The sequence below is a fragment of the Aotus nancymaae genome, unplaced genomic scaffold (genome assembly GCF_030222135.1).
Source record: "Aotus nancymaae isolate 86718 unplaced genomic scaffold, 86718_ANA_hifiasm-v0.15.2.pri h1tg000049l, whole genome shotgun sequence".
NCBI lineage: Eukaryota > Metazoa > Chordata > Mammalia > Primates > Aotidae > Aotus > Aotus nancymaae.
The window spans coordinates 30,169,644-30,192,847 of record NW_026988463.1 but is presented as its reverse complement, the minus strand read 5'-3'; the positions used below and the strand labels follow the sequence as shown (position 1 = coordinate 30,192,847).

General features: G+C 35.9%; 1 protein-coding gene across 1 annotated transcript in view; it reads left to right on the top strand.

The window, feature by feature from the left end:
• The window catches only part of LOC105734011 (zinc finger protein 267-like), a 36,890-nt gene extending 14,816 nt beyond the window's left edge, over positions 1-22,074 (top strand). The window contains 1 exon segment of the mRNA XM_021670092.2: positions 10,413-22,074. Within this exon segment, the coding sequence (XP_021525767.2) occupies positions 10,413-12,154 (1,742 nt within the window). The 3' untranslated portion in view covers positions 12,155-22,074.
• The last annotated feature ends 1,130 nt before the right edge of the window (positions 22,075-23,204 follow it).

The window sequence follows — 23,204 nt, the reverse complement described above, 5'->3', positions numbered from 1 at the left end:
CATTTCCTGGGCTTAAGTGATCCACCTGTCTCATCCATTTGAGCAGGTTGACTATAGACATGCACCACCACAGCCAGCTAATTAAAAAAATTTTTTTGTAGGGATGGGATCTCACCATGTGCCCTGGAATACTCTTAAACTCCTGACCTCAAATGATTCTCCCACCTTGGCCTCCCAAAGTATTGGGATTACAGGCATGAGCCACTGCAACTGGACATGCTTTTGAAGTCTCATTTGAAAAATACCTTCCAAGTCTGTTGTAAAGCATTTGCCCAATGTTTTTATCTAATAGTTTCATAGTTTGGGCTGATTACTTTTAATTATTTAATCCAGATTGAGTTGATTTTCTTGGTATATGGTGAGTAGGGGGTATAGTCTGATTCTTCTGCATATGGATATTCAATTTTTCCTGCATCATTTATTGAGGAAACTGTCTTTTCCCCAAAGTGTATTCTTGGCACCTTTGAAAATCAGTTTGCATGAATTTATTTTTGGCTTATCAGGCATATTAATCTATATATCTATTTTGGTGCCAGTACAATAATATTTAGCTTACTATAGCTTTGTCGTAAATTTTGAAGTAAGGTAGTATATTGTCTCCAGATTTATTCTTTTTGCTTAGGATTGTTTTGGCTATTCAGGGTCCCTTGTGGTTTCATATAAATTTAGGATTATTTTTTCTATTTCTGTGAAGAATGCTGTTGATGTTTTGATCAGAATTGCATTAAATCCGTAGATTGTTTGGCCTAAGATGGCCATTTTAATTATATGTTTTCCATCTATGAACACAAAATATCTTTTCATTTATTCACATGTATTTCTGTTTTCATCCATGCTTTGTAGTTTTAGTGTAGGCATATTTCTAGTTAAGTTCATTGCTAGGTATCTTAATTTTAATAAAAGGCATCTAAATTGGAAAAGAGGAAGTCAAATGGTTCCTGTTTGCAGACAAAAAGATCTTGTATATACAAAACCTGAACATAACACCAAAAAATAAATAAAACACACACACACACAGCCCAAAATAACAAAACTGTTAGGACCAATAAACAAATTCATTAAAGTTGCAGAATATAAAGGCAACATACAAAAATCAGTAGCATTTTTACTCTGATAACAAACTACTGAAATAAAAATTTCAAAATTCCATTTACAATAGCTACAAAAAGTAAGTCAGTTCATTTAAAGTTTATGTTTGTATATGGTTCAAAGTGAGGTTTAACTTCATTCTCTCCCATGCACATTTCTAGTATTCCCAACCCTCTTTGGTGAGGAGACTGTTCTTTCCTTATTGTGTGTTCTTAGAACCCTTATTTAAGATAAATTTACTATATACATCAGGATTTATCCCTGGACTCTCTCATCTTTATATCATCTCTAATACTTGTCTGTCTTTATGTGAGTACCACAGTTTTGATTATTATAGCTTTGTAATATGTTTTAAAATCAGAAAGTAGGTATCTCTGTCTTTTTCTCCCCCTAAGATTGTTTGACTGTTTATGATTTCTTGAAATTCCATAGACATTTTATAATATTTTAATGCTTCTCTAAAGAGATCTGTTGGTATTTTGATAGATAGTACATTGAATCTGTAAATCACTTTGTATAGTATTGACATCTTAATAATATTGAGTCTTCAAACTCTTAAACCAGCATGTGTTTGAGACTTTGTTATTTAATTTCTACGTATTTGTAGACCTGCCAGTTTTCTTTTCATTTTTAACTTCAAGCTTTATTCTGTTGTAGTCAAAAATAATACTTTGTGTGATTTCCATCAGTTTAAATTTGTTAAGACATTTTATGGCTTAAAAACTTGTCTATCTGGAATAATATACCATATGTAGTTAAAGATATTGTGTATTTTGCTGTTGTTGGGTGAAAAGTTATGTATATATATTAGGTCTAAGTGGTCTTTAGTGTTCAAGTCCTTTGTTTCCTTATTGATCTTTCTGTTTTTGGTGCTGTTCATTTTTGTATTACTGAAAGTGGGATATGAAAGTCTCTTACTATTATTGTTCTGCTGGCTACTTCTTGCTTCAATTCTATAAAAGGTTGCTATGTATACATGGGAGGTATAACATTAGTTGCATATATGTTTATGCTTGTTACAGCTTTCTGGTCAGTAAACACTGTTATTCTTATATAATGCCCTTTCTTGTATTTTGTGACAGTTTTTGATGAAATGTGTATTTTGTCTGACAGTATTTGACTTTATATTTAATTTCTTTTTTCCATGCTTTCACATTCAGCCCATGTGTGTTTTTGTATCTAAAGTGGGCCTTTTATTGAAAGCATAGAGTAGGATCTTGTTTATTGAATTTATTAAGCCAAATTTTGTCTTGTGAGTGATTTAATTTTTTTATATACAAAGTAATTACCTAAAGGGAATGACATTGCTTTTTGTTTGTTTCTTTGTTTTAGCTCTTGTAGCATTTTTGTTCCCGTTTTCCCCTTGCTGTCTTCTTTAGTGTTTTATTGATTTTTTTATAGTGACATGTTTTGATTCCTTTCTCATTTTTTGTGTGTGTCTCTACTATAGGTATTTTTGTGGTTACCATAGACATTACACAAAACATCTTAAATTTATAAACTGTTAACTTTAATATATGATAATCTGATAATAAATTTGTATTAACCTGATAACTTTAATAGCATACAAAAACCTTGCCTCTTTATGTCCCCTTATTGTATTTTATTGATGTCACGAATTATAACCTTTTGTACTGTGGATCCATTAACACAGATTTATGGTTATTTTTAAGTGTTTGTCTTTTCAAATGCATAGTAGAATTAAAAGTATTCTATATACTATTATTACAGTAATACAGAATACTTTATATGTGTAATTACCTTAACCAGAAAACTTAATATTGTTACATGATTTTGTTTTCCTCCCTGCCATTTTATTTTTCAGTGTAAAGGACTGACTCCTTTAGTATTTCTTGTATGACAGGTTTAATGGATATAAATTCATTTAGCTTTTACTTAAAATTCTTTATTTCTAATTCATTTTTAAAGTACAGTTTGGGCAGATGTAGTGTTCACAGGAAGTAGTTGTCTTTTTTTGTCACTTTCAATATATCATCCAACCATCTTCTGGCTTGTGAGTTTTTTTGCTGAGACATCTGTTGATCATTTTATAAGAGTGGACTTGTACATGCCTAGTCATCTTTTTCTTTCTGACTTCAAGATTCTCTTTGTAACTTTTGAATTTCTGATTATAATGTCCCATGTGACTCTCTTTGTGTTGCTACTAATTAGAGTTAGTTGAAGTTTACATCTTAGGCCATTTTCTCCAACAAATTTGGAAAATTCTTAGTCATTATTTTGACTAAAAAAAAAACCGGAGTTTTGCTCTGTTGTCCAGGCTGGAGTGTAACGGCACAATCTTGGCTCACCGCAACCTCTGCCTCCCAGGTTCAAGCGATTCTCCTGCCAGGCTGGTCTCAAACTGCTGACCTCAGGTGATCCACTCGCCTCAGCTTCCCAAAGTGCTGGGATTACAGGTGTGAGCTGCTGCACCTGGCCTCTTCTCTTTCATTCTGGAATTCTCATGAGTATATTGGCCTACTTGATAGTATTCCAAAGGTTTATTAGGCTCTGTCTTTTTTTCTTCATTTTTTCATCCTGTTTGCATCTTGACTCTACAATTTCAAATGACCTGTTTTCAAGCTCGCTGGCGATTTTTTGCCTGCTATATCAAGTCTGCTGTGTACCTCATCTAGTGAATCTTTAAATTTAGTTTTTACTTCCACACTTTGTCTTTTATAGTTTTAATCTCTCTGTTTATTTTCATCATGAATTTTTCTCTTTTAGTTTAGTTCCTTGTTCTCCTTTAATTGATTGAGCATTTTTAATATAGATATTTTAGACCATTATGTGGCTCATGCCTGTAATCCCAACTACTTTGGAGGTTGAAGTCAGAGGATTATTTGAGGCTGGGAGTTTGAGACCTGCCTGAGCATTATAGTGAGACTCTGTGTCTATAAAAAAATAATAAATACACTAGGTGTCATGGTGCATGCTTGTAATTTTAGGTACTCAGGAAGCTGAGGCAGGGGAAGCAGTTAACTTCAGAATTTTATGGCTGCAGTGAGCTATGATTGTGCCACTGTTCTCTAGCCGTTTTTTTTTTTTTTTTTAAGAAATATCCTTTCACATCTTTTGCCCATTTTTGATTGGATTATTAGATTATTTCTTATAGAGTTGTTTGAGCTCCTTACATATTCTGATTATTAATTCTTTGTCAAATGGGTAGTTTGTCAATATTTTCTCCCATTCTGTGGGTTGTTTCTTCACTTTGTTGATTATTGCTTTTGTTGTCCAGATGGTTTATAACTTGACATGATCCCATGTGTTCATTTTTGCTCTGGTTGCCTGTGCTTTAGTGCATTACTCAAGAAATCTTTACCCAAACCAGTGTCCTAGGGAATTTTCCTGATGTTTTCTTGTAGTAGTTTCATAGTTTGAAGTCTTAGATTTAAGTCCTTAATACATTCTGATCTGATTTTTGTATATGGTGAGAGACAGGGGTCTAGTTTCTGGTTTTTTTTTTAATGAATAATTTTTCTTCATATATGTGGATATTCAGTTTTTTTAAGTACCAGTTATTGAAAAAACTGTCCTTTCTTTAGTGTATGTTCTTGTTGAAAATTAGTCCACTCAAGATGTGTGGAATTGTTTTTTGGATTTTCTATTCTGTTCCATTGATCTCTGTGTCTGTTTTTATGCCAGTACCATGCCATTTTGGTTATTATAGCTCTGTAGTGTAATTTGAAGTCTGGTAATGTAAATCCTTAAGTTTTGTTCTTTTTGCTTAGGATAGCTTTAGTAGTCTGAGTATTTTGTGATTCCATATATATTTTAGGATTTTTTTGTGTTTTTTTGAAGGATGTCATTGGTAGTTTGATAGGGATTGCATTGAATCTGTAGGCTGTTTTGAGTAGTATGGATATTTTAACAATATTGATTCTTCCAGTCCATTGACATGGAATATTTTTCCTGTGTATGTGTGTGTATGTGTGTCCTCTTTAATTTTTTTTTTTTTTTTGAGATGGAGTCTCACTGTGTTGCCAAGGCTGGAGTGCCATGGCACGATCTCAGTTCACTGCAACCTATGCCTCCCAGGTTCAAGTGATTCTCCTGTTGCAGCCTTCTGAGTAGCTGGGACTATAGGCATGTGCCACCATGCTCAGTGAATTTTTTTGTATTTTTAGTAGAGATGAGGTTTTACCATGTTGGCTAGGCTGGTCTTGAACTCCTGACCTCAAGTGATCTGTCTGCCTCAGTCTCCCAAAGTGCTGGGATTACTAGGTGTGAGCCACTGCACCCAGCCACCCGCTTCAATTTCTTTCATTTATCTTTTATAGTTTTCATTGTAGAGATCTTTCACTTACTTGGGTAAGTTAATGTCTAGGTATTTAATTTTATTTGTGACTATTGTAAATGGAATTACTTTCTGATCTCTTTTTCAGATTGTTCCCTGTTGGCATATAGAAATGCTACTGATGTTTGTATGTTCATTTTATATCTTGCAACTTTGTTTATCTGTTCTAACAGTTTTTGGTAAAGTCTTTAGGTTTTTCTAAATATAAGACTATACCATCTGCAAACAAGGATAATTTGACTTCTTCCTTTCCAATTTGGATGCCATTTAGTTTTTTCTCTTGTCTTACTGCTGCTTTAGTACTTTACTGCACTTCCAGTACTACATTGAATAACAGTGGTGAAAGTGGGCATCCTTGTTATGTTCCAGATATTTGAGAAAAGACTTTCAGGTTTTTTTTTTTCTCCATTCAATATGATGCTAGCTGTGCATCTGTCATATATGGTTTTTATTATTTTGAGGCATGTTCCTTTTATACCCAGCTTTTTGAGGGTTTTCTTAAAATCATCAAAGGATGTTGAATTTTATTAAATGCCTTTTCAGCAGCAGTTGAAATGATCATATGATTTTGTCCTTCATTTTATTGATATGATTTGTCATATTGATTGATTGCATATGATGAACCATTCTTGCATCCCTGGAATAAATCCCACTTTGTCATAATGAACAATCTTTTAATATGTTGTTGAATTCTGTTTGCTAATATTTTGTTGATTATTTTTACATAAATCTTTATTATAGATATTGGCCTATAGTTTTCATCCTTTGATGTATCTTTTTCTGATTTAGGTATTATGGTAATACTGGCCTCAGAGAATGAGTTTGGAAGTATTCCTTCCTCCTCTTATGTTTTGGAAGAGTTTTTGAGTAGGGTTGGTATTAGTTCTTTAAGTGGTAGAATTTAGTGATGAAGCCATCAGGTCCTGGGCTTTTCTTTACTAGAAGACTTTTTATTATGGCTTTAATCTTGTTACTTGTTATTGGTTTGTTCATGTTTTGGATTTCTTCCTTGATTAATCTTGGTAGGTTGTATATATCCAAGAACTTACCCATTTTTACTGGATTTTCCAATTAATTGGCATACAGTTGTTAATAATGGCCACTAATAATCTTTTGAAATTCTGCAGTATCAGGTATAATGTCTCCTTTTTCATCTCCGATTTTATTTCAGTCTTCTTTTTTTCTTAGTCAAGCTAAAGGTTTATACACATTATTTATCTGCTTCAAAAATCAACTTTTCATTTCATTGATCTTTTGTATTTTTTAATTTCAATCTTATTTATTTTTGCTGTGATCTTTATTATAATTTTTGGTTTGTTTTGCTATTGTTTATTTCAAGATGCAACTTTAGGTTATTTGATTTTTTTTCTTACTTTTTTTGATATAAACACATTATCTATATATTTCTCTCCTAGTACATCTTTTGCTGTATCCCATAGGTTTTGGTATGTGGTTTTTTTCATTATTTGTTTGAAGAAGTTTTTCAATTTCCTTCTTAATTGCTTTATTGATTCACTTTTCATTCAGGGGCATACTGTTTAATCTCTATTTGTTTGTATAGTTTCCAAACTTCTTGTTACTGATTTCTAGTTATATTCCATTGTGAGCAGAGATGTTTGATATTATTTTACTTTTCTGAATGTTTTAAGTCTTGTTTTGTAACCTAAAATGTTGTGTATCTTTGAAAATTATGTGTTGAGAACAATCTGTGTTCTGTAGCCATTAGATAAAATGTTCTGTTAATATTTATTAGGTATATTTGGCTTATAGTACAGATTAAGTCTGATGTTTCTTTCATGATTTTCTGTCTGTAAGATCTGTACAATGCTGAAAGTGGTGTGTTAAGTCTCAGTTGTTACTGTATTGGAGCCTCTCTTTTTAGCTGAATATGATTTGCTATATATCTCAGTGCTTTAGTGTAGGGTGCATGTATATTTAAAATTGTTACATTTTCTGGCTGAATTGATTCCTTTATCATCATAAAATGACTTCCTTTCTGTCTTCTTACTGTTTTTGTCTTGAAATATATTTTGTGTAAGTACAGCTTCTCCTGTTTTTTTTTTTCCCCCATTGGCAAGGAACATTTTTCCATTCCTTTATTTTCAGTCTTTGTGTATGTTTACCGGTGAAGTGTGTTTCTTGTAGGTAGCAGACCATTGAGTCTTTCTTGTTCTTTTTCTCACTCATTCTGTGTTATTTAATTGGAGTGCTTAGTGGATTTCCATTCAGTGTTATTATTAATAAGTATGTGTTTACTCCTGCCATTTTGTTGTTTTCTGGTTTTGTATCTTCTCTTTTGTCCTTCCTGTCTTCATTTTAGTGAATGTGATTTTTCTTGGTGGTATCATTTTTTGCTTTTTATTGCATTGTTTATCTGTTGTATGTTTTTTTTTTTAATTTGAGGTTACCATGAGGCTTACAAATACTATTCTATAGCCTATTATTTTTAACTGATGACTGAACAAATAAACAACAATAAAGCTAGTAAAAACTCTACCTTTAACTTTATTTCCCCATTTTTAAACTTTGTTGGTTCTCTTTATGTCTTACTGTACTGTCTATGTCTCGGAACATTATTGTAGTTGTATTGATTCATTGATGGGTATTTCTACTTGAGTATTTTACACACCACAATTACCATATTATATTCAGTTTTTCTCTGTGCTACTACCAATGAGTTCTGTACCTTCAGATGACTTCTTATTTATTGTTCATTAACATTCTCTTCTTACAGATGAAAGAGAATGCCCCTTAGTATTACTTGTAGGACAGGTCTGGTTTTAATGAAATTCCTCAGTGTTTGTCTGGGAAGGTTATCTTTTTTCTCCTTCATGCTTATAGGATATTTTCACTGGTTACACTATTCTAGGGTAAAAGCTTTGTTCCTTCAGCATTTTAAATATGTCATGCTACTCTCTTCTGGCCTGTAAGGTTTCCACTGAAAGTCTGCTGCCAGACATACTAGAGTTTCATTTTATGCTGTTTGTTTTCTCTTGCTGCTTTTAGGATGCTTTATTCTTAATTTTTGGGAGTTTGATTTTTAAATGTTTTGAGGTAGTCATCTTTGAGTTCAATATGCTTTGTGTTCTGTAACCTGATTGTACTTGGATATTGATATCTTTCTATGGATTTGGGAAGTTCTCTGATCATATTCCTTGAATAAACTTTATATACCTGTCTCTTTCTCTCTTTAAGGTGAATAACCCTTAGATTTGCCCTTTTCAGGCTTTTTTCTAGATCTTGTAGGCATGCTTCATTCTTTTTTTTTTTTTTTTTTTTGTCTTCTCTACATATTTTCAAACTGCCTGTGTTCAAGCTCAGTAATCTTTTCTTCTACTTGATCAGTTTTGCTATTAAGAGACTTTAATGCATTCTTCAGTATGCCAGTTGCATTTTTAAACTTCAGTTGCTGCTTGATTCCTTTTATTTTAATCTGTTCAATTTATCTAATAGAATCTGAATTCCTTCTTCATGTTATATTTAATTTGTTTCCTCAACACAACTATTGTGAATTATCTGTCTGAAAAGTAACTTATTTTGTTTCTTCAGGATTGGTCTCTTATTCAGTTTGTTAGGCGAGGCCACATTTTCCTGGATGGTTTTAATGTGTACATGTTTGTCTGTGTCTAGGCATTGATTGTAGCCTTCACAGTCTGGGTTTAGTGCCCACCCTTGTTGGGAAGGCTTTCTAGGAATTTGAAGGTACTTGGACCTCAAACTCAGTAACATAGTTCTTGCAGACTCAGAGAGGTACCATGTTGTTGGTCTTGGTTAAAATCTGAATGAATTATCTAGATTACCAAGCAGAGACTCTTGTTCTCTTCCCTTAGTTTCTTCCAGACAAATGGAGTTCTCTCTCTTCGCTGTGCAACCTGGGGCTGGGGTGGGGTGACACAAGCTTCCCTCTTGCCCCCACCACTGGGACTGTGGTAATTTAGATCTAAAGTGAGCACAGCACTGGGTCTCACCCAAGGCCCAGTGTAATTACTACTTGGCTACCACCTAAGTTTACTCAAGACCTTAGTGGTCTACAAGCAGCAGGTGGCAACAAGCCAGATTTGTGTCTCCTCAGGGCAATAAGTTCCCTTTGGCCCCAGGTGGGTCAAGAGATACTGTGTGGGAGCCAGGTATTGAAGTCAGAAACCTTATTTATCTCATGTTCTATTCTACTGCAGCTAAGCTGGCATTCAAATCACAAGACAACATCCTTCCCACTCCTGTTTCCTCTTGCTGCAGGCAGAGGAGCCTCATGCTCTCTGCCACCACCACCAGTCACCACCACCAGCCCACAGGGGTTTTCACTGGGCTATCACTGATGTTCACTCAACACCCAAGTGCTCTTCAGTCAGCTTGGGATGACTGCTTCCATGTCTGGGACTTACTCTTTGGTCTAGGGCAGGTCCAGAAATGCTGGCTTGGGGACCCCCAAGATTCTGCTTGATTCTCTACCTCACTGTGGCCAAGCAGTGCAAAACAGAGTCCCCTTTGCTTCTTCCCCTTCTTTGCTGAAACAGAAGTGTCTTTCACTATACCCACCACAGTGGGCAATGTTCTGGGTCACACCTGAAGCTAGTACATCTCAGAATCCAATGTTCATGATGTGTTACTGGAGTATCACTGTTGATTATTCAGAGACCAGCAGCTCCTAAGTCAGAAGGTGATGAATCCTGTCAGGTCTATGCTGTGACAGAGCAGCACTAGGTTCTATGTAGTCCTCTAGTCACTGTGCTCTCTGTCTCCAAAACGTACAGTTTTCTCCTAGTGTCATGCAGACGCTGCTGAGGGGCAAGGGAGGGGTGGCACAAGCACTCCCTTTCCTCCACTGTTGGTGTCTTAGTAGTTCACATGCCACTTTATTGTAGTAAGGCTATTGTAGTAAAGTTTCATATCAGTTGAGGAAATAGGACCTCAAGTTTTTTACTCAACTGTTGTGTTCTTAACTTAGCATAATTTTGTATATTAGATTTATAAAATACATGTACCTGAATCTAGTAATTGGAATTCTTAAAATTTTTATATCTTTCAGATATGTGTTTGCATTATAACAAGGACCTGTTGACAGAGGCGTCATTCCAAAAAGTGATACCGAGGAGACATGAGAGCTGTGATCTTGAGAATTTACATATAAGGAAAAGTTGGAAAAGGGAGGAGTGTGAAGGGCACGGTGGGTGTTATGATGAAAAGACTTTTAAATATGATCAACTTGATGAGTCCTCTATTGAAAGTTTGTTTCAGCAACAAATACTTTCTTCTTTTGCCAAAAGCTATAACTTTGATCAATATAGGAAGATCTTTACTCATTCATCATTGCTTAATCAACAACAGGAAATTGATATTTGGGGAAAATATCACATATATGATAAACCTTCAGTGTTCTTTAGGCAGGTCTCTACTCTAAATGGTTACCAAGATATTTTTATTGGAGAGAAAAATTATCAGTGCAATAATTCTGATAAAATCTTGAACCAAAGGTCAAGCCCTAAAAATCATCAGGAAAATTATTTTCTAGAGAAACAATACAAATATAAAGAATTTGAGAAAGTCTTTCTTCAGAGTATGCATGTGCAAGAGAAGCAAGAAGAGTCTTACAAATGTGATAAATGTGTAGAAGCTTGTACCCAGTCATTAAAACATATTCAACATCAGACCATCCCTATCAGAGAAGACTCACGTAGATGTAATAAATATGATAAAGTCCTTAGTCAATCATCAAATCTTAGAAAGCAGGTAATCCATAATGAAGAGAAACCATACAAATGTGAAAAATGTGGTGATAACTTTCACCATAATTTGTACCTTACTCAAAATCAGATCATTCCTACCAAACAGAAAGCTTATAAATGGAAAGAATGTGGCAAAGTTTTTAACCTTAACTGTAGTTTATACCTTACTAAACATCAGTGAATTCATACTAGAGAAAACCTCTACAAATGTAAAGCATGTAGCAAATCTTTTACTCGTTCCTGCAATCTTACTGTGCATCAGAGAATTCATACTGTAGAGAAACCCTACAAATGTGAAGAATGTGGCAAAGCCTTTCGCTCTAATTCATACCTTACTAAACATAAGCGAATTCGTACTGGAGAGAAACCTTATAAATGTAAGGAATGTGGCAAAGCTTTTAACTGTAGTTCATGCCTTACTCAACATCAGACAACTCATACAGAAGGAAAACTTTACAAATGTAAAGTATGTAGCAAATCTTATGCTCGTTCTTCAAATCTTATTATGCATCAGAGGGTTCATACTGGAGAGAAGCCTTTAAAGTGTGAAGAATGTGGCAAAGTCTTTAGCCGTAGTTCATGCCTTACTCAACCTTGGAAAATTCATACTGGAGAAAATCTTTACAAATGTAAAGTATGTGCCAAACCTTTTACTTGTTTCTCAAATCTTACTGTGCATGAGAGAATTCATACTGGAGAGAAACCCTATAAATGCAAAGAATGTGGCAAAGCCTTTCCTTATAGTTCACACCTTATTCAGCATCATAGAACTCATACTGGAGAAAAACCGTACAAATGTAAAGCATGTAGCAAATCTTTTAGTGACTCCTCAAGTCTTACTGTGCATCAGGTAACTCATACTGGAGAGAAACCCTATACCTGTAAAGAATGTGGCAAAGCCTTTAGTTATAGTTCAGATGTTATTCAGCATCAGAGAATTCATACTCGCCAGAGACCCTACAAATGTGAAGAATGTGGCAGAGCCTTTAGCTATAGGTCATACCTCACTACACATCAGAGAAGTCATACTAGAGAAAAACTTTAAAAATATAAAACATGGTGCATTTTTTTTACTTGTTACCTATGTCTTATTGTGCATCAGATAATTTATATGGGAGTGAAACTCTGCGAGGGTTAAGAATGTGCATAACCTTTAACAATTTTTCAAGCCTTAGACAACAGCAGAGAATATAAACTGGAAAAAAGCCACACACATATTAGAAATGTGGCAAATTATTTAAACCGTAATTAACCCTTACTCAAGGTAATCCATACTAGAGAAACAGTATAGATATAAAAATGTGAAAAGTTTTACTCAAGATATCAAACTTATGAGTTACCTAGGGGTTCATAGAAAAAGTTTGCAGATGTGATAAATGTGAGGAAGTATTTAATAAAAAATGAAGTCTAAATGTGTCAGAATTTACTCAAGAAAGGACTGAAGCACAGACACTTTCAGCCTTTACGCTAAATAAGAGTATTTTTTTATACAGAATAAAGGCAAAATAATTAGATTATTTGCTTATGTGTTTTAAAGTAGCTAGAACATTGATATTTTGACAGGTACATTTCATGGATACTTCATTTGTATTTACAGTATTCAAGGTTTTTGGAAAGCAAATATTATTTATATAATTCAGCTCTCAAATCCATTGCTGCTTTTCCTTAATCCATGGTGTTCATGTGAAAATATGTGTTCTGTTTTTTTTTTTCTGCATCAGAACAATGTGAGATCCTTCTACAGTAGGTGAACATCATTATTATCCACATTTTTCATGGAAGTTTAATGCCAAATGTAAAACACATGAAGAGAATGTTTAAAAATATGCTCTTTGTGTTTGAATAAAGTGGTAATTGATGTAAATATATGATATGTGTTCAGAGCATTTTTCTGTATTATAATGAGAGATATTCTGAAATTTTAAGACAAATTACTTCACCAATTCCCCTGTAAGTAAAACAAAACAAAAGAAAACAAAGTTCATTTAAACCAGGGGTCCCCATTCCCCAGGCTGCACACTGGTACAGTGTGTGGTCTGTGTGGTCTGTTAGAAACTGGGCAGCACAGCAGGATGTGAGTGGTGGGTGAGTCAGCATTACCACCTGAGCTCTGCCTCCTCTCAGATGAGTGGTGTTATTAGATTTTCACAAACCCTATTGTCAACTGTGCATGTGAGGGATCTAGGTTTGTGCTCCGTAGGAGACTTCAACTAATGCCTGATGATCTGAGATAGAATATTTCATACCGAAACCGTCTCTCTCCTTGCCGGTTTGTAGAAAAATTGTCTTCCATAAAACCAGTCCTTGGTGCCAAAAAGGTTAGAGACCACTGAGTTAAAGTACTAACATATCCTTAAAATAGAATAAAGTAGGTGTCTTTAGTATTATTTGATGTGATAGAAGACGTTGAAAGAGTTGAGTATATGATGTGATGAAAATAACATCTTCAACTATATCAGGGAAATATGAAGATAGTTCCTGTCAACATTCACTAATTAGCCTCACTTTAAAAATCATAGAAACAGAACTGCAAGATTAGTATATTGGGAAAAAAGAATGCTTCTTGAGTACTTGCAACTGTATTTTGACCAGGAAGAATATAGTGGATTTTAAAATGCTTTGCTTAGACTATGGGTGAACTTACATTTCTTTTAATAAAATTAGATGGTTTTTAATGTCTTGACACTGATGTACAATGAATGAAATGTACTGCCACTAATATTAAACTATTCTGTCTTATCTAAGATTGTGGTCAACAGATGAAAATAATATACTATGGGATAACTGTGAAATGTCTTCCTAATATTTCTTTTTTGGAGGACTTAAACTTTCAGTAATTTGGAGAATAGTTTTCTCATAGTGACTATCTTGTTATGAGTAGATTAATGCAAGTAAGACTGAAAGGCCACAACCTAGCAACAAATGTTTTACATTCATTTGAGAGCCAGTTCGTAAGTAGTTCACCAAAAGGTGTTGGGTTAAAGCAGTGGTTTGAATTAATTGTATAGCATTCATATAACAGAATACAACTCAGCCATATGAAGAAACAAAGAACTAAAGCTCACACCCCAGAGGAATCTCATAGACCTCCTAAATGAAAAAAGCTAGACATAAAATTGTGTTTCGTGTTGGGCATGGTGGCTCACGCCTGTAATCCCAGCACTTTGGGAGGCTGAGGCGGGTGGATCATGAAATTAGGAGTTTGAGACCTGCCTGACCAACATGATGAAAACCCATCTCTACTTAAAAAAAAAAAAATCCAAAAAATTAGCCAGGCATAGTGGTGCATGCCTGTAATCCCAGCTACTCAGGAGGTTGAGGCAGGAGAATCACTTGAACTGGGAGGCGGAGGTTGAAGTGAGATATCATGCCACTGGGTGACAGAATGAGACTCTGTCTCAAAAAAAAAAAAATGTGTTTTGTGTATTTTTGTATTGTATTATTTCAGGCAAAATAAACCTATGGTGAAATAAATCACACTGATAGCCTCTGGTTGAGGAAAAAAAGATTCCTGGGACAAAATACAAGTGAATTTTTTAAAGACGATGAAAACGTTCTGTTTCTAAACTAGGTGGAGGTCATATGGGTTTATTTATTTGTCAAAAATTTACAGCCAGAGTTTGTGTCAGCCAGTTGGTTCTGTGGAGTCCATTTCGTTTGGGTTGGGACCTCATTCCTTGGGTTGGGACTTCACCTCACTGAAGTTCTGGCAGAGTCTCTAGAATAGATGTGATGATCTTGTCCCACACCCCAAGAGTGGTTTCTTGGATCTCACACAGGAAAGAATTCTTGGTGAGTTGCAGAGTAAAGTAAAGTTATAATAGTTAATTAGAGATTACTCAGTTACAGAGTAGGGCAGCCTCAGAAAACAAGAAGAGGAATGCCTTGCTGTGAGAAGAGATAATTTATTGAAAGCTACTACTCCATTAGAGTAGGCCTTCCTTAGAAAGCAAGAGGAGAAATCCACCCATTTCAAATGGTTATATAGGTGAAGAATAGTGTACTTTTTTACAGAGGCTTGTAATCAGCTTGTGACAGGCTATTAGTATTGTTACTTTTCTATGTTACTATTGATTTTAGCAAGAATCTATGAGTGTATTATTTTTAAAGGAAAACTTAATGCTTTTTTTCTTAAAATACTGTGACATTTTTATAAGTTCTGAGTTTTATTGAGTTGGTCAACATCATTAACTCAGTGTCTCAAGCATAAATATCTTGGGAGCAAGAGCGCCCAACCCCCTTGGGAAGTAATCCAGCAGGTTTGCAGGTTTGGCTTTTTTTTTTTTTTTTTTGGAGACAGAGTCTCGCTCAGTTGCCCAGACTGGAATGCAATGGTGTGATCCTGGCTCAGTGCAACCTCTGCCTCCCAGTTCAAGCCATTCTTCTGCCTCAGCCTCCTGAGTAGCTGGGATTACAGGCACCCACCACCACACCTGGCTAATTTTTGTATTTTTAGTAGAGACAGGGTCTCCCCATGTTGATCAGGCTGTTCTTGAACACCTGACCTCAGGTGATCTGTCCACCTTGGCCTCCCAAAGTGCTGGGATTATAGGCATGAGCCACCATGCCCAGCCACAAGTTTGGCTTTACCTGGCCTTTATTCAAGATAGGGTCACTGGTTGGGATACTTCTGGCAGGTTTAGCATGATTGTTATCTGAGAGCTGTCTCTCACACTGCAGTGAGGAAGGGTGGTGAGCAATGACTGAGGTTTTAACAGCTCCTCATTTGGCTACAGAGGTCCAGCTAGCAGCAAAAGTATAATGGCTTGAGTAGTAATTATAATTAAGAAAAGGATTGTTAAAGAGCTCTACAGTCAAACGTTGACTTATTAAAACTGATATTTAGTCTATGTACATACTCATATGCATTATTTTAAGCTTCTCTGTAAAACAATCAGTCAAATGAATTCTGTTTCTCCATTTACTTGTCTTTCCTTTCTCTCACCACCCCAAATGCCACATGAGGGGACCCCCCAAGAAAAGATTGCTAACAGAATTCTAGCCTAGAGTGACTTAAGGAAAACAGAAAAGCAGGTTCCTCCCAAAAGGAACCTGCTTTTTCTCATGAGGCCCTCAGAGTTGTAAGCAGACAGATTCCTCTGAGGTCTAACACTCTGCCCTTTTTTTGTATTGCATCACTTGATCTCCTTGGCTTTGGGGGATGTCAGAGATTACATTGTATATTGTGAGAGAACTTGACTAGGTGCATGTAATTGCTGGTGAGTCATTGGCAAGAGCTGCGGTGTTAGAGGCTGGCAGCAGTTGCTTACGGTAAATGTTTATCACTCTAGAGAGTTGCTTATTTCTTTGGGTGATGATTGGATAGAAAAAGCATGGTTTGGAAACTAGAGTCTACAGAAACATTCCCAGCCACCTCATTGAGGGGTAGGACACCCATGTGGGATGGACTCATCATAGTGTGTGCTAACTGGCATAGGATTGCCCACCAACCTCAAAGGAGTGTCTCTCTACTGAGGTGCACTGTGGAATCATTGAACTGTCCAGTCCTCTGGCATTACCTTTGTTTTCGGAGTCCAGAATTCAATGTAAAAATGGGATTCTTGATTTTTGGGGATCTAAGTGTTACGCCTTCCAGCTGTTCCTGCTTTGCACATATTTAAATATTAAGCTCTAAAAACTGCATGCATGCTTTCTTTGCTTTATGAAGTGGCTCCACCCTGAAGCCAGCAATCTAAGAAACAAGCTAAGTTAAGAAGCCCACCTATCCAACTAAATCAGTCTCCAAAACATGCAACTTTCTGACATTTAGCTGGCTGGTTTGATACTCTTTAAAAAAAAAAAAAAAAAGCTTTAGAAAACAAACTCAGAAATGCTTTTCTCCAGGACCTGGGAACAATGTATTTGAAATGTAAATATGAAAAAAGACAGTGCCCGATTTCACAATTTTGCAGTAGGATCGAAGCCTAATTTCATCAGGAACTTAGCTCCAAGTTGCAAAACCGTTTTCTATCACAAAGATTAGAAGTTTTTTTTTCCATTTAATAAAGCCAATTACCAAGCCTAGATCATCTTTCTGGTTACCAGGTGAATTTGGGATAAACCATGGCAGCTGGTGCTGTCAAATCTTCCTACTTGAGGACTATTATTATTAATCTTGACAACACATATGTTTTATAACTCAAACCAGACTATGACGTTTAAACACTATGTTTGCCTCTGATGCACATCACATTCTGTTTTGAGTTATATAAAACAGTTTTATCTCTCTTCTACCTTTGCAGAGAGGCATTCTAGATTGGGAGACAATTTTGTTTTAATTATTTTCCCAAGCACTGTTCAGAAATACAAGATCAAATGTAAAAGGTACTCACAGGCTTCCTACTAGAAGGGCCTTTGGCAAATACCCAGCAAATTTTCTCTCAGGCTTTCTTCCCCAAAGCCACAATTGTTCAGTGAAGATCTTGCCTGCCCTCAAAATCTGAATGTAGTATGAGCTCACTGCCTATTTGGACTCTGCATTTCCATCTGGGGCACAGTTAGAAAAGATTTGTAATAAAATAACCTCAAAAAGTGGCAATCATCAGTTCCAGCCATGTCTTTCAATGCACCTGGAGACTTTATAACAGAAATAGATTCAGAGAACATGGGGCCTGGAAGCCCAAACAGACAAGTACCTGTGCATTGAGTTGGCCTCTTCTACTTCCCTGCCTCTCTGGTGACCTAAATTTGCACCTCTAAATTTTGAATGCAGGACCTGGGGCTCTTCAGAATATTCTATAGCAGCCTTCCTGGGAGGAATCTCTTCTCCAACTTTTATTGCTGTCAAACCCAAGAATACAGAACAGGTGTGATTCCCACAGAATTTGCATATAAGGGGAATTTGTGTCCCCCTGAAATTCATAAAAAAAGAGCAGCCTTCAGTCAAGATTACAGAAAACGCAGGGCAGACCTGTCTTGTATCATGAGAGATCAATATAGACTCCATAAAGCAGGAGGATGGCTCAAGGTGGGGCCCCCAGAATTTTTTAGAGCTTGTTCATGGACCTGCTGCCATTGTGTGAAGGGCTTCGGGTGGTCAGTGTAGAATCTATAAGTGTAAACAAGCATTGACATCAAAACCAGCACTTCCAGGGACACCAGAACCTGCCTTGTTTATAATGTTAAATATATCTTTTCCAAAAAATTGGCCAGCATATCTAATCAAAATATTATAACTATACATTAAAACTTACATAGAAAGATGTTAAAATGCTGTTAAACTTTCCTGAATTTTGTTTATCTAAATGAGTCACCATGTTGTGAAAGAAATCTCAAGAACATATTCCTCTTTTGGGATTCTCATAAACAGTTTGGCCACAGTCAAGGAGAGAACACTGGAGTGTCTGAGACCATGGGTCTTGACTAATTTTAATCAGGTTCCTAAGCACAGAGGACATACCCTCCATTTCATTCCTGATGTAATATTTGATGTAGTTCATATTACTATAATCTTGTTACTGTGCTACACAGAAATAGGAGGTTAAAAGACCTTTAAATCTTTTAGGAAGAAAAAAGTGTTATATTTTGCTCATCTTTTTCGGTTTTGTGGTCAGAACCATGCACTGGCAGACAGGATTTTTAAAGTTTCCGATTATTTGTAGCTCAGGATTTGTGTCCAATGTTTTTCTGTCTCCTAACGCTGCAGTTACCTTCTCTGGCTCATGTTTTTCTCACATGAGCTGAGAATAAAATGTCTTAAGATTGTGAGTGTCCATGATTTCCAATGTATCTTACTGTGTTAAATAATGAAAGAAAAAATAAGAATAATGAAAGAATAGGCATACACATGCCATGGTAGATTCCTGCCTCCACCCCCCCATCACCTACATTAGGTATTTCTCCCAATGTTATCCCTCCCCAATCTCCCCACCCCTTGTTATCCCTCCCCTAGCCCCCCATCCCCAACAGACCTCAATGTGTGATGTTCCCTTCCCTGTGTACATGTGTTCTCATTGTTGAACACCCACCTATGAGTGAGAACATGCAGTGTTTGGTTTTCTGTTCTTGTGTCAGTCTGCTGAGAATGATGGTTTCCAGATTTATCCATGTCCCTGAAAAGGACATGAACTTATCCTTTTTTTATGGCTCCATAGTATTCCGTGGTGTATCTGTGCCACATTTTCTTTATTCAGTCTATCATTAATGGGCATTTGGGTTGGTTCCAGGTCTTTGCTATTGTAAACATGGCATGCGTATACCTGTGTAACAGTCCTGCAAGATCTGCACAAGTCACCCAGAACTTAAAGTTTAAAAAAAAAAGAATAAAACAAAAAAAATAATGAAGGAATAGTAGATGCATTTCAATTTTTTGATGGCATCTAAAGTATCATAATTCTTATCTTGCCATTTGTATATTACACAAATATTTAACAAAACTGTTCTAGCCAGGAAGGGCAATTCCCTTTTCTGCTATTTCCAGCTGTATGTCTTGGGTTCCCACTATTGCCACTGAATGAAAAAACCTTTCCTTCACCAAACCAGGTAATCTGCAGTTCTCATAATTGCTTTGTGCTGTTCATGAGTAGTCATATGTTTTTCAATGCTATTTATAAGATACAGTAAAATTGATGAGGAATATGATGCATTTGATTGTTATACTAATAAAACACAGGATATTTTGTGATATATAGCTATACTTAAATATGTCAGAAGAATGCAAGTAACAATTAATATTATTCATAAAATGATATTGTAGAATTCCAAATTCTGGCTTGTGTACCTGATGCACAGCTGAGACCAGACAGTGTCACTAGTGCTTGGAGATAGAGAAAGGTTTATTCAATGGAGCCAAAGTAAGAATGTAGGAGAGAAAATTTCTCAAATCCACCTGAAAAAAAGAAGCAGCATGAGGGGATATTTATTCATCTAGAAGATAAGGAAAGGGGAGTTTAAGGGAATTGAAAGGAAAAGTCTGTATTTCTTCAGTTTCAGATAACTTGACCTACAAGACTTCTCAGTGTCATCAGCTGGTAACAATGTCCTTCAAGGCATGTATTTCTTCTGCAGAATGTTTTTGTGACCCTCCTGCTTGACAAAGAAAATTACCTCTTCCTGCTTGACAGAGAACAGTACCTCAACAATTTATAATTTTATTGTAGAAACAAGGGATGCTGGCTTTTGTGCAAGCAAGCAAGGATTTAATTATACATTTTATTATTTCAGTCACTAAAAATGCTGGGGTGCTGAAATCTCAAGGGGCTTGGTTATAATGCAACACTAAACAGTAGATATTATTATAAAACTGAGGAAATAAATCTTGTAAAACTTTATTTTTGTCTAAGATAACATTCCACAATATGAAATAACATTGGTTTTGGAAATGGCTTGTTTCTTTCTTTGAAGTCCTTATTTTTTTCTGACATTTAATCTAAGCACATAGACTTTATGATTAGTTTTTAGTTCCTGGTTCACTTGATGATGTTTTCCCTAACATTTCCATGATTGCATAGATGCTTTCACGCCTGCAATATCATAAACAAGCTAAGATGAAAGTAAGAATAAGGAAGATGAACTTGATCTGCATTATCTGTCTCTGAGAGTACTCAGGGGCTTCACCCTCAGCCCAAGGACAAACTGTCACTGCTCAGAGCCATCTGAGATGTGCATTCAGATCCACATGTTTGTATGGTATCAGATAGGACCCAATTCTCCTCCATGCTCATTCCAATCTATGTGACCTCTGCAGATTTTTCTTCTTTTGCTTTTCTCCCAGGTTTGCATCATGTTTTCAGATCCTATGATTATTTTATGCTGCTATTCATAGATTCAGCAGGTAAAACTACCAGACACACAGTTACATCCTAAAAACAGAAAGACAGCTACTAACTCTGTAGCATAAGTATTTGGATACTCTATATGTAATTCGTTATCTGAAATTTGCTTACTGACTATCTTATACTTTATTTATACATGGGAGGATGGCAATGCAGAAACAAGGTACCTGCTGGGAAGCAGTGTCCTGGGGAGACACTGAGAAGAGATGCTAGGTCACCCAGGGAGGCTGCTGGCATCTGAAACCAGAGCTCTGGATGGAAGTCTTCACTGGGATGGGGACTCACGGCCATACTCAACAGGGCAGAGTCCATCTGAGGGGACTCCTGTTAAACAGTGGCCTCAGAAGATAAAGCAACTTGGCAAGATGACACTGAAACCTGGACATGCACAGGACACTGCATGGAAAGGGCCTCTGTGTGCACCAGGCTTCTCCTGACAGTCACTGCTGCTCACACCATGGTCATGACCTTCAGGGCTGTGGGTTGGAACCTGCAGATCATCTTCTTCAGGGCCTTGGAGGCCTTAATATGGCACAGCTTGGACACAGGGGACAGGAGTGGCCTTGAGCTTACAGGGGCTTTATTAGTTTCAAAGAATTTTGTAATTTCTGCTTTAATTTCATTGTTTACCCAAAAGTAATTAAGGAGCATGTTGTTTAATTTCCAAGTAATTGTATGGTTTTGATCAATTTTCTTAGTATTAATTTCTATTTTTCTTGCTCTGTGGTCTGTGAGTGTGGTTGGTATGATTTGTTAAAAATTTGCTGAGGATTATTTTATGTGTAATTGTTCAGTTAGTCTTAGAATATGTGTGCCATGTGCAGTTGAGAAGAATGTGTATTCTGGTGTTTGGGGGAAGAGAATTCTGTAGATGTCTATTGGGTTCATTTGGTCAAGTGGCGAATTCAGGTTTTGAATACTTTTGTTAGTTTTCTGCCTCAATGATCTATCTAATAACTCTGAATTAGTTGTTGAAGTCTCCCACTATTGTGTGGTTATCTAAGTTTCTTCACAGATCTCTAAGAATTTGCTTCATGAACCTGGGTACTGCTGTGATATGGGACTATATATTTAGGATAGTTAGGTGTTTTTGTTTAATTGAGTTATTTACTATTACGTAATGTCCTTCTTTGTCTTTTTTGATCTTTGTTAATTTGAAGTCTGTTTTGTCTGGAATAAAATAAGAATCCCAGCCTTTTTTCTGTTTGCTTGGTAGAGTTTTCTCCATCCCTTTTCTTTGAGCCTACAGGTATCATTGCCTGTGAGATGTTTCACTCAAAGACAGCAAGATACTATCGGATCTTGCTTCTTTGTCTAACTTGTTACTCTGTGCCATTTACTGGCACAGAATGGATAATAGAAACCATTATCTAACTGTATGCTGTCTACATAACATTGAAAAGCTCAAATTGTTTAAAAATGAAAGAATAAAAAAGGATATTACATGCAAATAGTAACCAGAGGAATGGTGGTCGGTATCCTAATATCAGAAAATAACAGACTTTACATCAAAGTTGTAACAAGAGACAAAGGGCATTATTTATTGATATTAGGGTCAATCCAGTAAGAAGATATAAAAATTATAAGCATATGCATATGTTACAGAAGAACCCTCAAATATATGGAATATATTAAATATACAATGTTAAAAATTGACAGAATTCAAGAGAAAATGAACAATTCTACAGTAACAAATAAATACCTCAATACCACACTTTCAACAATAAATAGACACTGACTATCAGACAGAACATCAATAAAGATACAACATACCAGAATCTCTGGGACACAGCTAAAGCAGTGTTAACAGAAGTTTATACACTAAACACCCACATCAAAAAGTTATAAAGATCTGAAATTGACAATCTAACATCACAACTGGAGGAACTAGGGAAATAAGAGCAAACTAACCCCAGAGCCAGTAGAAGACAAGTAGTAACCAAAATCAGGTCTGAACTGAAGGAAACGGAGATCAAAAAAGCCCATATAATCAAAATTCAGAAGTTGATTATTTAAAAAAATTAATGTTAGGTAGACTACTAGCTAGAAGAGTAGAAAAAAAGAGAAGTTTCAAATAAAGAATAAAAAAAAAAGCGGGGGACAATACCACTGATTTCACAGAAATACAAAATACCCTAAGAGACAACTACAAATTTCTGTGCATACAAGCTAGAAAACCATTGATGCCACAGAAATACAAAATATCCTAAGAGACAACTACAAACTTCTGTGCACACAAGCTAGAAAACCTAGAAGAAATAGATACATTCCTATAAACATACAGCCTCCCAGGACTGCACCGGGAAGAAATTGAATCCCTGA